The 15026-nt window shown below is 45.6% G+C and overlaps 1 protein-coding gene across 2 annotated transcripts in view; it reads right to left on the reverse strand.

The window, feature by feature from the left end:
• Positions 1-15026, reverse strand: part of mfsd12 (major facilitator superfamily domain containing 12) — a 51653-nt gene that overhangs the window by 16186 nt on the left and 20441 nt on the right. For both annotated transcript variants that reach the window (XM_033046929.1, XM_033046931.1), the window contains exons 2-6: positions 11688-11898; positions 10008-10125; positions 2922-3116; positions 1704-1796; positions 308-400 (exon numbers count right to left, since the gene is read on the reverse strand). In XM_033046929.1, coding sequence (XP_032902820.1) covers positions 308-400; positions 1704-1796; positions 2922-3116; positions 10008-10125; positions 11688-11898 — 710 coding nt within the window. The remainder of the gene's footprint in view (positions 1-307; positions 401-1703; positions 1797-2921; positions 3117-10007; positions 10126-11687; positions 11899-15026) is intronic.

Raw genomic sequence — 15026 nt, forward strand, 5'->3', positions numbered from 1 at the left:
TCCGGGTCTCAGGTGCTGTAAGGCAGCAACTCCACTGCTGCACTACCATGCTGCCCACAATTCTTTACAATAAAGTTATGTTGGAGTTGGTTTTACTTTAAAGATCTAAACTAGGCTTTAAATTAAATTTCTGCTCATTCATCAGAACCGCTTGCCCCGAAGAAAGATACCTTGCTGATTATTTACGATACTAAGATAGATCCTCCCACCTACCGCACTTGTAGGGGAAAAAAAAAAAATTAAGGATGTATTTAATGACTGAACTTCAAAAAATCCCGCACCAACTGAGAATGCTAACAGCACTCACATTCCTCCCAATGCATTTATTCACAGGCTTCATGAGGAAAGAGGAGAGAAATCCACTGATATACATCACCAGAGGGATCATGGCAATGTAGTTCTGTAAAACAAAACAAAAGATGGAATTTTAAAAGTCTGCATATCTAATAGGATCAATATTTCATTCACATGTTGCAAACAAATAAGGCAGTCTACAGGAAAAAGGGGCAAGAAAGTGCACACCTAGAGCTTCCTAATTTCTTCCAGTGCTAGGCGGCACAGTGGCGCACCGGGTAGAGCTACTGCCTCACTGTGCCAAAGACCCCGGTTTGACCCCAACCACAGGTGCTGCCTGTGTGGAGTTTGCAAGTTCGTCACGTGTGAAGCGCTAGTTTCCTCCGGGTGCCCCCGTTTCCTCCCACATCCCAGAGGCATGTGGGTTTGTAGGTCACTTGCCCCTCTGTAAATTGCCCTTAGTATTTAGGGAGTGGACGAGAAAGCGGGAAAACATAGAACACATGTGAAAAGTTAATCGATGGTCGGCATGAACTTTGTTAGCCAAAGGGCCGTTTTCATGCTGTAGCTTTAACTAAGTTGCTGTCGAGTGAATATTGAATGATACAGCAGATATAACTGATCTCGTTTTCTAAATGTTTGAGGACAATGGGTTGGAGAGAAGACTAAGCCAATGCCAGCTCTCCGATCTTTGCCCTTAGCCCATTCCCCCCCCCATCAATTTCCTTTGTAAACCTTTAGCAGGTTGCTGTACTTTCTTTGACCAGAGGGTGGCAGCAAACACCAATTCACCAGGCTTCTAGTCTTTTAATTACTTTAATGACATAATAACACCGAAACAGGCTTTTCTGCCCACCAAGTCCTTGCCGACCAGTGATAGCCCCTTACACTAACATTATCCTACACACTAGGGGCAATTTATAATCTTACTTAAGCCAATCAACCTATAAAACTGTACGTCTTTGGGGAGCGTGGTAGGAAGCCGGAGCACCAGGAGAAAACCCACGCAGTCACAGGGGGAACGTACAAACTCTGTACAGACAACACGCGTAGCCAGGATCGAACCCGGGTCTCTGGAGCTGTAAGGCAGCATCTCTACCACTGCCCGACCCTAAGATTCTTGAGTCTTAATGATACCGTCTTGAGCAGGGTCCCATAAACTGCAGGTAAATGAGCAGCCTTGAATGGAGAGCAAAGAGAGAAATATGGGCCAAATCAGCAGTGGAAGTTCCCCATTGCATTAGATGGCTTTGACTCACTCAGATACAGGCGGTCATAGGACCATGTATGGCATACTTATCCTAGTTAGTCATCAGCATGATGTTCTTGCCATTGTACCAAGCTCAGCTAACACTACCCTGGAATTTGCCAATGTCAGGAAGAGCATGCATTTATTCAATAGCACATACCTTTGGCAGCTGTAGAGTATAGGTCAGGTACATCGCAATGTAGACCTGCGAGAGGTTGATTATTAGCCGAGTGCACATGTACAATAAGGCCAACTGTCAAAAGAAGGAACCTTGTCAACAAAGACCAACAAAACCTGTCAATACTCTCAAATAATTCAAAACTTTTAGTATTTCGATTTATGGGCAATTTCTTTTTTTAAATCAGTAGGGTTGTTTGGGAAGGACAGGGACACAACTAGAATGGGAGGAGGACGAGACAAAGCATGCAATGAGTTGACAGTGCCAGAGTTTCCCGATCAATGGCAAAATATGTACAGTCATTAAATCAATTGTTTCTATTTTACTATTGTACAACTTGGAGCACATGATAAACCTTGAACTGGAGGCAAGGAATTTCTGAAGACCTTCACTCAGAGGGTTGCGGGCATAAGGAACAAGCTTGCAGAGGGGGTGTTTGAGGCAGGTGCCACAGCAACATTTGTAGAAAGGGACATTTCTACATATGTCCTGTAGAGACATGTAGATCTGGTCATCTATCACCACCAAAATGTCTTCCGGTTCTCTGCCTCAGAGGGCAGTGGAGGCAGGTTCTCTGGATGCTTTCCAGAGAGAGCTAGATAGGGTTCTTAAAAATAGCGGAGTCAGGGGATATGGGGAGAAGGCAGGAACGGGGTACTGATTGGGGATGATCAGCCATGATCACATTGAATGGCGGTGCTGGCTCGAAGGGCCGAATTGCCTATTCCTGCACCTATTGTCTATTGTCTCCATTCCCCTACTCTTGGTAATAGGCTGCACATCTACCTTATTTATTCCTCTCATGATCTTATATACCTCTATACATTCACTCCTCATCCTCCAGAGCTCCAAGGAATAAAGTCCTGGCCTGCTCAACCTCACCCTATAGCTCAGGCCCTCGTGTCCTGGCAACATATCTCTGCATCACGTTCAGCCCTGACATTGGGGGTCAAAGGGCCTGTACCGTTCTATATACAAATCAAAAGAGGAACAAACTGGATTGCTTTTAGTGAGTGGAGATGGAGTCAATGGGCAAGAAGGCTCCCACCCCCGTTTCTGTGGTGGTGCTGTAGCCTCTGCCACTTCCTGTAGTGTGTCTCTGGGGGCCACCACTGTATTAATGCCAGACTTCCTCAGCTATTGATCAACTTTCAGTCCCATGCTCCGCCTGCCCGTCCGCAAGGCCACAGGGTCACTTACGTGGTAGAAAGAAAACTCCTTCAGCCAATGTTTCCAGCTGAGCAGGGGCTGGCTGAGGCATTTCCTGGAACTGTCAATGATGGCCGTATGCTCGTCAGCGGTCTGCTCCCCTTCATTCCGTAGCTTTTCCCGAGTTCCAATGTGGAACAGCAACGTAGTCACAAAGCCAATTCCAACAACAACCAAAGCCAGGGTCTGCAAACAAATAACAGCAGAGTTTTAAGCAGCTGTGAAGTGTCCTTTGCCATCATTTTAAAACCTACAACTAGAGTAGTTAAGACTAAGTTGGTACGGTGGCGCAGCGGCGGAGTTGCTGCCTTACAGCGCCAGTGACCCCGGTCGATCCTGACTACGGGTGCTGTCCGTACGGAGTTTGTACGTTTTCCCCGGGACCGGCATGGGTTTTCACCGAGTGCTCTGGTTTCCTCCCACATTCCAAAGACGTACAGGTTTGTAGGTTAATTGGCTTCGGTGAAAATTGTAAATTCTCCCAGGTGTGCAGGATAGTGCTAGTGTGCGTGGATCACTGGTCAGTACAGACACGGTGGGCCGAAGGGCCTGCTTCCGTGCTGTATCTCTATCTAAACTAAATCAACCTGGAACAAAACACTAGCTCCAGAGAAAAATGTTGATAGGAGCAAAATTAGGCCATTCATATTCTATCGTTCCCTCTTAACCCCATCCTTCTGCCTTAGTTCTTGGTTTCTTGGTCCTCCAAAATATTCCAAATGGAATTTAAACTGGAGGTGGTGGAGGGAGGACTTCTTCCCATAACCTCTGACACCCATGCTAATCAAGAATCTATCCAAGTCTGCCTTAAAATTTTCCATTAACATGACCTCCACAGCCTTCTGTGGCAAGGAAAGCCCACATTAAGGGACAGGATGAAGTAAAACCTGGTGAAAATGTTCAGTAAGTAAAATGTTGTAGTGGCAAAGCTAAAGAGAATAACCTATTAATTCTCTAAATTGATTGATACTTTAACATATATTGCATGTCAGTGAAATGCCATAGCGAACACAAAATATGCAAAGGGTCGCCACATATAGGGCACCGACACTTGCATTTGTAAGGCAACCTTAACATGACTTTTAGAATGACAATTGATTTACAACCAAAGTTTTTGAAACTCAGCAACTTTCAAGTCAGGCAACTTTCTGTCGAGAGTTAATATTTCACTCAAAGACTTTTCAGTTAAGTCCGTTCCTCTCTCCACAGATACAGCCTGACTGGCTGAGCATTTCCAGTATTTTCTGTTTATTTCCAATTTTCAACAATCACTGTTTCCTTCCACCTCTCCCCCTTCCAGCCCCCCATTTTCTGTTGCTATTGGTGAATTTCCTTGGAAGGAGAGTTACTGTTGTACTGCAGGGAAAGCCAGGGCAGCAGACAGTGTCAATAGTGCGCTCCACACTGCGATAATGGGCAGAAGGTCTGGTTCACTGATGCCAACTGAGGGCTAAATAGTGACCTGGCCACTGAGGGGAATGCCCTGGCCTTTCCTTGGAATGGCACATAATCAATTCCTTTCTCATTCCACTGGGTCTAAATGGCAGACACAAGGGCTGTGGAGTAACTAGGTGGGCCAGGCAGCATCTATGGAGAAAAAGGATGGGCGGCTTTTTAGGTCAGGACTCTTCTTCAGACTGACCTCAATGGTGCTGGCTTCACTGGCCCAGACAGACACAGTGGTTCCACAGAGAGTCACCAGACAGGTCAGCATTGGAGCATGCATGTCAGGGAGAGAGCCAGAGGTCAAACACTGCTGCATTGGATCTCAGGAATCACCACTAGACTCACTTTTAGTTTTAGATGCAGCATGGAAACAGTCCCTTTGGCCCATCAAGTGCATGCTGGCCATCGCTCACACTAGTCTTTCTCATCCACTCCCTGCACTCCAGGGGCAATTCTTCAGAGGCCAATTAACCTTAAGAAAACCCACACGTCTTTGGGATGTGGGATGAAACCGGAGCACCCAGAGGAAACCCACAAGGTCACAGGGTAAGATGTGCAAACTCCACACAGACAGTACCCAAAGTCAAGATTAGATTAGATTAGATTATTACTTTATTAATCCCCTTATTCAGGGGAAATTCAGATGTCCTTGCAGCACACTAATAAAAATACAACATAGCATTCAAGAAGTTCAACACGGAAACACAAAAACATCCCCCCACAGTGATTCCCACTGTGGGGGAAGGCACAAAGTCCAGTCCCCATCCTCTTGTCCACCCAGAGTCGGGCCTATTGAGGCCTCCACAGTCGCCGCCACGGCGCCCGATGTTCTCGCCGGGTGATGGTGCTCCGGCGTCGGGGAGAACCCCCAGCGGCTTGGGGTGCCAGGAACGGCCGCCTTCCCACCGGAGACCGCGGCTTCCAAGCCAACAGACCGCGCCGAACGGAGCTCCACACACTGGCGATCTCGGCGAGAGATCCCAGGCTCCGGGATGTAAAGTTCAGCGCCGCAGCTGGCCGCTCCACAGAACCGCGGCTCCACAATGTTTTCATCGGCGGTCCCAGCATACTGGAGTTCCAGCGCGGCGACCCAGGAAAGGCATCGCCCGCTCCGCGACAGCGCTCCAGCGCTGCGCCGCCGCCGCCGCCAAAGTCGAGGTTCTGGCCAGGTCCCCTCAGGGAAACGTCGCTCCAGGACCCGCTGGTAGGCCGCGAGGACAGGTCGAAGACGCTGCTCGGAGGAAGGCAACCCCTCCGACCAGGTAGGGACTTGAAAAGCAGTTTCCCCACCACCCCCCACACATAAAAAGATTAGACCCCCTGACTGCACACTTTTAACGTACTAAAAATAATTAAAAAGAAGTGAAAAATACGGACAGCTGCAGGACAGGCAGCCGTTCAGGACAGCGCCTCCTCCAGATTGAACCTTGGTCTCTGGCACTATGAGGCCACGGCTCTACTAGCAGTGCCATTCCAGTTAGGAAACAGTGGACTTCATGGAAAATACAGAAACTAAAAAAAAAAAACATTGAACAAAATGGGAGCAAAGCAAGCTGACAATTTAATATTCCTTATTTAAATTACTGACAAAGAAACAAAAAAATCATTTCACTACAGAGAGGTTGAAACATCCATAAAACAGATGCTGTCTTTCATGTCCAAGTTTCTATTCAGGCCTGACAGCAAGATTAAAGTCCCCGTTTGCAAGTCCTGCTAATTGAATCTGGCAGCCTCATTATTGTTCTTAGTCATCTCGGCCACCTTGCAAGAGTGAAGCCTATTTGGACTAATTTTTGTAAATCAGTAACTCCACAAGGCAGCAGGTGGCCATACACATGGAAACAGGCCCTTCGGTTCAACTTGCCCACACCGACCAACAGGTCGCATCAAAATTAGTCCCACCAGCCTGCGTTTGGTCCATATCCCTCCAAATCTGTCCTCTCAATGTACCTGTATAACCGTTTCTTAAACGTTGCAATAATCCCTGCCTCAACTACCTCCTCTGGCAGCTCATTCCATACACCCACCGCCTTTTGTGTGAAAAAGTTAACTCAGATTCCTGTTAAATTTTTTCCCTTCACCTTAAACTTCTGCCCTCTGCTCCTTGATTCCCTTACTCTGGGCAAGAGACTGTATCTACCCAATCCATTGCTCTCATGATTTTAGTTTAGTTTAGAGATACAGTGCAGAAACAGCCCCTTCGACCCACCAAGTCTATGCCGACCAGCAACCCCCACACATTAACACTATCCTACACACATTAAGGACAATTTTACATTGACACCAAACCAATTAACCTACAAACCTGTACATCTTTGGAGTGTGGGAGGAAACCGAAGATCTCTGAGAAAACCCACGCAGATCACAGGGAGATCGTACAAACAAGCACCTGTAGTCAGGATCGAGCCTGGGTCTCTGGCGTTGTGAAGGGCCTGTCGCACTGTACGAGGTAATTCAAGAGTTCTCCCGAGTTTCCCCTGATTCGAACTCGGAGAATTATGGTAATAGCCGTTCGTAGGTACTCGGGGCTCTCGTGGACATTTTTCACAGTGCTGAAAAAACTTCACGAGTTACTGCGTTTCCCCGAGTACCTGCCGTTAGCATTATGAGCCTCTACGGGACATCCACGAGCCCCGATGTAGCCGCTACGTACATTCTACGTACTTACCAACGAGTCTGATTTTTTTTTAAACTCGGGAGAGCTCTTAAATTACCCCGTAGAGTGGGACAGGCCCTTAAGGCGGCAGCTCTGCTGCTGTGCCACCTTGCAGCCCTATACACAGAATTCCACTCTGTGGGCACAGAGCTAGGGAGGATACTTGAGGTTGTCGTGAAGCATTTGTTGCCTGGCTGGCGACTGCTTGCCAGTGGATATTTGGAAAACGAACATCCTGCATCAAAGCACCAACAGCATTGTATCATAGCATCAAGCTTGGGTAGAGTCAAGTCCCCAACTTAGTGCATTTGCTGCGTTAGTCTGTGTAACACAACATAAATGCATAATGTGTCGGTAGGAACTGCTGATGCCGGTATAAACCAAAGATAGAAAAAAAGCCAGAGAACTCAGCAAGTCAGGCAGCATCTCTCAAGAATAGGAATAGATGACATTTTAGATCAAGACATTTTTTCAGACAGAGTCAGGGTAGAGGAAAACGAGATATAGAAGTTACATAAAATAAATGAATGAAAAATCTGCAAAAGGCAACGATGACCAAGGAAAGGTGGAGCCCACAATGATCTCTCTGGCTCTTCACACTGTCCTGACTCACCTGGACAGACAGGGCACGTACGTGAGGATGCTCTTCATTGACTATAACTCTGCATTCAATACGGTCATCCCCACCAAGCTCACCACCAAACTCCACCAGCTAGGCCTCAGCTCGCCGATATGCGATTGGATCCTGAACTTTCTGATGGAGCGACCGCAGGCAGTGAGACTGGGCCCGCACCTGTCCTCCACTATCACCCTGAGCACCGGCACACCACAGGGCTGTGTACTAAGCCCCATGCTCTACTCCCTCTTCACTCTTCACTCACGACTGTGTTCCTGCAATCGACACCAACACCAAAATACAGAGCGGAGGTGCAGAACCTGGCGGACTGGTGCGCACGTAACAACTTGTCACCAAACACCTCCAAGACCAAGGAGCTGATTATTGACTTCAGGAGGTCCCATAATGGAGAATACGCCCCAATCTCCATTTACGGGGAAAGTGTGGAGAGAGTGTCCAGCTTTAAGTTTCTGGGCACTCACATTTCAGATGACCTCACATGGTCCACCAACACCGCTGCACTGGTCAAGAAGGCACAGCAATGACTGTTCTTCCTGAGGACATTAAAAAAGACTGGTCTGTCCCAACAGCTGCTGACAACGTTTTACCGCTGCACCACAGAGAGCATATTAACGTATGGCATCTCTGTGTGGTATCTCAGCTGCATGGAGGCGGAGAGGAGAGCTCTTCAGCGCGTCGTCCACAGAGCGCAGAGGATCATTGGGACACAGCTACCAGCCTTGGAGGGCATCTACCACACACGGTGCCTCAGGAAGGCCGTCAGCATCCATAAAGACTCCTCACACCCATGTAACGGTCTGTTCGAACTACTTCCCTCCGGCAGACGTTACAAGGCCTTCTACGCCCGAACCTCCAGACTCAGAAACAGCTTTATTTCAAGAGCTATAGCGGCTCTGAACTGGCCCTGTTGAGTGCCCCCACCCCCCCTGGACTGTCTCCCTCAGATGGTCACGACACACAGCTTATTTATTTATTTTACTTTTCTTTTTCATCGGTTGGAGCTGCATACTAAATCTCGTTGCACTGACGTGCAATGACAATAAAAGATATTATTATTATTATTATTATTATTATTATTATTATTATCCATTGTTGGCTTGGGATAGGTGATAACGAGTTATACAGACAGTAAAACTCAACAGGACGCCAGTGAATCTAGCACAATGACTTGGGTGGGGAAGGGACGGAGAGGGAGGGTTACTTGAAGTTAGAGAAGTCAATGTTCACACCGCTGGGGTGTAAGCTGCCCAAGCAAAATATGAGGTGCCGCTCCTTCAATTTGCATTTGGCTTCACTCGGGCAATGGAGGCGGCCCAGGACAGAAAGGTCAGTGTGGGAATGGGATGGGAAGTGAAAGTGTTTGGCGACGGGGAGATCTCGTCGGCCAAGGCGGACTGAGCGAAGGTGTTCGGCTAAACGATCTGCAAAATGGTCAATGGCCAAACTGTATTGAACAGGCATTTAAAATACAAATTGAAAAAACCTATACATTATCTGTTTTACAACCGGTCAGAATTCAGATGCAAGGAAGGGAAGACATTTAGAATTTACAAAAACATGATGATCACCGAACTCCATTTCCACTGGTCGATGATTAAGGCAGTGGGAGCATCAGCTGATTAGCGTCATAGATATTTTCTACTTAAAACAGAAGTTGACATGTCAAGACTGCACAAATGAGGAAATTGACAGAAGAAAGTTACTTGTGAAATATTTGCATTCAGTTCCCGACCGCCCCACAATCTCAAAAATGTACCTTCCTCCCGCTAGGTTTTCTGTGGTCTTCCAGATATCCATCACGCACCCCAGGGTCTGTGCTGTCTACTTCCTCAATCCCTGCCTCCTCTCTTTAGAGTTTACAGATACAGAGCAGAAACCAGCCCGACAGCCCACCGACAAGTGATCCCACACACACTATGGACAATTTACAATTTTTACCAAAGCCAATGAACCTACAAGCCTGTGCTTCATTAGAGTGTGGACAGAAACCAGAGCAACGTGGGCACAGGCAGAATATTACAAACTCTGTACAGGCAGCGCCCGTAGTCACGGTCGAACCAGGGTCTCTGGCGCGGTAAAGCAGCAACTCTACCACTGCACCACTGTCCCTCCTACCTAGCACCATCTTTACCGAACTTGCTTAAAGTCACCAGTCCCAATAGTTCACCATGCTGCTCATTGCCAACAGCATTAATGTGCTCAGGGGGATATTTCACACTAAATCATTGCCAAAATCAACATCCTTGAAAAGTTGGAGGGGGGGATGGAGGGGATCACAGGGAAAGGAGTAAATGGTTCATTATGAAATAAGACAAGCAAGTGGAGAAGCTGAACTCACCCTGAACATTGGAATGTCCTGCCTGCCGAGGTTGCTGTCAACATCATCAGTTTGAAAGCGAAACAGCACCAACACGATCGCATACACCGCAAGGTTGGCCACAACAGTAAAAGCATACCTAGAAAAACAATGCAGACAGCTTAGAGAGTTGTCATAGGATCAACATGCTCCACAAACAGCTGCCAGGCACGTGAGTGAGACTGGAGACAGAACGTTATAGGTTTAGGTTCATTATTACCACCTGTACTGAGATACTGTAAAGAGCTTTTATTTTGTGTGGTATCGGATGACCTGAACCTGAATACAATCAAGCCCGACACAAGTACAATAGGAAGAGTAAAGAGTAAAGAAAGAGTGCAGAATATAGTTTCTCAGCATTGTAGGTTAAGGTTAAAGATATAGGAGCAGGGAGGTTCTACTGCAGTTGTACAGGGTCTTAGTGAGATCACACCTGGAGTACTGCGTACAGTTTTGGTCTCCTAATCTGAGGAAGGACATTCTTGCCATAGAGGGAGTACAGAGAAGGTTCACCAGACTGATTCCTGGGATGTCAGGACTTTCATATGAAGAAAGACTGGATAGTACTCGCTAGAATTTAGAAGATTGAGGGGGGATCTTATAGAAACGTACAAAATTCTTAAGGGGTTGGACAGGCTAGATGCAGGAAGATTGTTCCCGATGTTGGGGAAGTCCAGAACAAGGGGTCACAGTTTAAGGATAAAGGGGAAATCTTTTAGGACTGAGATGAGAAAAATATTTTTTACATAGAGAATGGTGAATCTCTGGAATTCTCTGCCACAGAATGTAGTTGAGGCCAGTTCATTGGCTATATTTAAGAGGGAGTTACATGTGGCCCTTGTGGCTAAAGGATCAGGGGGTATGGAGAGAAAGCAGGTACAGGATACTGAGTTGGATGATCAGCCATGATCATATTGAATGGCGGTGCAGGCTCAAAGGGCCGAATGGCCTACTCCTGCACCTATTTTCTCTGTTTCTATGTTCCTGAGGACAAGCGCAATGTCTTCAATGAGGTAGGTTGGAGGGGAGAGAAAGTGAGGAAAAAACATTTTCGGGACTGTGAAGGCAGTGTGAAGAGTGGACGAGTCAATAATGGGGAGTCTGATCCGTGTAATGGACTGAGCGGAGTCTGCAAAGGATATAAGGAGCAGGAGAAAGGGACTGATGTGGTTGCTCTGGCGGGGAGCAGGCATGGATCCAACTGGCCCAATGGCTTCCTAGTGTTATAATAATACGTACAAGCAACAGTGGTTATATTGTATTGTCCTCCAGCAACGACAAGAGAGCAATTCTAGCGCCGACACAAGAAACTACAACAAATTGCAGCGAAACGTTAAGGAACAAAGCACAGAGGAGATCGACAATACTAACATGTACCTAAAATGTCAGAAAAAAAGTGCCTTCTTTTAAACTGCTCAATTAAAAAAAATCCTCATGCAAAGTTTGAAACTATTCACCCATTGGGAAAATTTCATGTTGAAAACTGTCCACAGTGTGGCAATGCTGGGACAGTGTTAGTGTATGGGGCGATCGCTGGTCGGCACGGACTCGCTGCGCCGAAGGCCCTGCTCCGCGCTGTATCTCTCAAGTCTGCATCTCTAAAGTCTGAAGTTAACAACATTTAACAGAGGGCAGAATGAAAGTCAGGAGCTGAAGTTTTACCTGAAAGCAGTGAGCTCCACCCGCTCGTGCTTGTTAGCGACGAGCTCTGGTATCAGGGACAGGTGGGAGATCTGCACCGCAGCCCAGCCAAACTGGAAAATGATGATGAAAGGAATGAAGTAAACAAGTTCAATCCACTGTGAGACACCTTCGCTAGTGCCCACCGGAGGGTTAAAGATGAAGGGAAAAGACAGAATGACACATGTGCTCCCTGTCAAAAAGAAAAAGAAGACAATGGGTAAAATAACCAGTAGAGTGGGCAACTTCAAGAACATAGCTCCAAAAACAATCACGGAAAAATACCATTTTGAATCAAATGTTGTAATAGTTTGGCTCCAGTGCAGAGGAAGGAACTCCAGATGTTGGTTTAAACCGAATGTAGCCACAAATAGCTGGAGTAACTCAGCGGGACAGGCAGCAACTCTGGAGAGAAGGAATAGCTGACGTTTCCGGTAGAGACCCTTCTTCAGAAACGTCACCTATTCCTTCTCTTCAGTGATTTATTTTATTTATTTATTTATTTATTTATTTATTTATTCCGAACAAGTAAAGACATTAAAGACATTAATATGAACAAAATCGAAATTATCAAACAATTGGACATTACAATCAATATTTACGAAGCAATGAGAAGAACAAAATCAAAGTTCCAATGTCCAACTCTGTGTCTGTACAAGCTCGAAAAGGAGTGAGAAGAAGAATAACTTATTAAATCTCACCCCTTTTCCCCAACACTTCTACCATATTTAAAAATCAATTCATTACTAATAATAATACTACCCTAGGCAATTTCCCATAATACCTACAGACATATATATACATACAACTATTATGTACATACAAACTTCATATCTGAAGTACCCAAACATAAGTAAACAATAGTAAAGCAATAGATAAACATCAACCCCCACTTGTCAACCATCCCCTCCATCCCTGTACCCCTTGAGAATTATTTTTTTATATATCATTTAAAAATGATTCATGTTTGTGCAATGCTTCAATTCCCCGTTCAATTTATTCCACACTCCTACTCCACAAACCGAAATACAAAAGGTTTTTCTAGTCGTACGGACTTTTTGTTTCTTAAAGTTAAATATTCCTCTTAAATTGTAACCCCCCGTTAAATAATTTTTGAATGTTTCCAGGTAAATTTTTATTTTTGGCCCTAAACATTATCTGAGCTGTTTTGAATGTAACCAAATCTTCTAATTTTAATAATTTTGACTCTAAAAATAATGGATTCGTATGACCCAGATACTTAGCATTATGGATAATACGAATTGCTCTTTTTTGCATCACGGTTGCCGACGTGATGCCGACTTACTCCAGCTTTTTGTGTCTGTCTTTAGTTTGGTACCAGCATTGGACAGCATCGAGCCACTGCCTCACAGCGCCAGAGACTGGGGTTTGATCCTGACCTTGAATGCTGTCTGTGTGGAGTTTGCACGCTCTCCGAGATCACGTGGGTTTCCTCCAGCTGCTCTGGTTTCCATCCACATCCCAAAGACGTACAGGTTTGTAGGTTAATTGGGCGCTGTAAATTACCCCGACTGTGCGAGGAGTGGATGTGAAAGTGGGATAACATTAAACGAATGTGAAAGGATAATCGCTGGCCAGCGTGCGCACTGTGTGCCAAAGGGCCTATTTCTATGATGCATCTTTAAATTCAATAGCGATTAAGCCCAGTGAATCCTCAGTAATTCAGATGTCTCTGTAAATGGTCATTTCAGTCGTGAAAGGAGGAAGCTAGGTAATGGGGGTACAAGGGAAAGCAAAAAAAAGGGACAGGGAGGGGAGAATTTACTATTTATTAGCCCTATAGCTCGGTTCAAATCCAGAAGGGGGCCACCTAAGGATCTTAAAGACCAAAGAGCATTTTTTCTCTCTGGCGATTTCTTTTGAAGACAAAGATGACATTTGGTACAAAACGCCAAAATCAAATTTTCTCCCAAGATGTTTCCTTTGATAGTGTGACAGGACAGTATAATCCAATCTAACAAGTCATCGAAACACTATTCCACCGCCTAGTAAATTGATCCCCGCAGGGAATTACTGTGGACTTGGAGCTGAACTCATGAGACGTGTTACAAAAGAATTCACAGTTTTGTCGTTTGAAGAGACTGGTCTTGTGCAGGGCTTTATCCATCCAGGGAAAATAGCAGGAATTACTTATGGTTTGGTTAAAGTGCACGGCTAATCAGCTAATGACGCACTCCACAGAACTGCAAAGGGAGAAGACACCAAAGGCTTAGCTGAACAATTTTTTTTCAATTACATCGGGTTTTTTTTCCATTTAAGACAAGCGGAGGTGCAGATTAGCCAAGGTCACGATTGTCAAGAAAGGGTTAGTGTAGTGGTTGAGTTGCTGCATTACAGCACCAGAGAAGACACCCAGCAACTAGTGATGTCCATGAATCGCAGACTTCAAGCCATTATTGCATGCAAAGGATATGCAACAATATACTGAACATGACTACTTTCATTTACATGACATTGCTGTGTCCCAAGCATTATGGTGCCCTGAGATGGAGGGGGGACATTGTATAAACACTGCTGTAATTTCTACATGGCGAAAACAAAATGTATAAAAATTGCCTTTAATAAAATCAGACAATGTGCACTTTAGCCACGTGTGATTTTTTTCCTATTACAAATCTCAAATTGTGGAGTAGAGGCAAATAAATAAATGATTAGTCTTTGTCCCAAACATTATGGAGGGCACTGTATATCATCATTCTTCAGCACCATGAAGGCAATATCAAATGTCAGAGCACCATTATTTATTGGTGCAGTTTAATGAGACTGACCATCAATAATTCCTGCACATCAGTACAGATAGTCATTAAATGTGCGGTTGCATTTACCTTGTGATGGGAGCCATTTTTATCTAGTGTATTATTGGTGATCATATTGGTCCACCATGGTGGTGCAGGAGATAAGGATTATAGCTTTGAGGCGAGAGGGGCAAAGTTTAACAGAGATGTGTTGGGGGCGGCATGATGGTGCAGCAGTAGGGTTGCTGCCTTATATCACCAGAGGCCCGGGTTCGATCCTGACTGCGGGTACTTGTCTGTATGGAATTTACACATTCTCCCCGTGACCTGCGTGGGCTTTCTCCGGGTGCTCAAGGTTCCCCCCGCGCTCCAAAGACGTACAGGTTTGTTGGCTAATCGACTTTGGTATTATAGTAAATTGTCCCTAGTGCATGTAGGATAGTGTAAGTGCCTGGGGATTGCTGGTCAATGCGGGCTCAGTAGGTCGAAAGGCCTGTCTATATCTCTGAACTAAACTAAAATGTGCAGGACAAGTTTTGTTTTACAGAGGGTGGTGGGTGCATGG

Source organism: Amblyraja radiata, chromosome 29 (assembly GCF_010909765.2).
Source record: "Amblyraja radiata isolate CabotCenter1 chromosome 29, sAmbRad1.1.pri, whole genome shotgun sequence".
NCBI lineage: Eukaryota > Metazoa > Chordata > Chondrichthyes > Rajiformes > Rajidae > Amblyraja > Amblyraja radiata.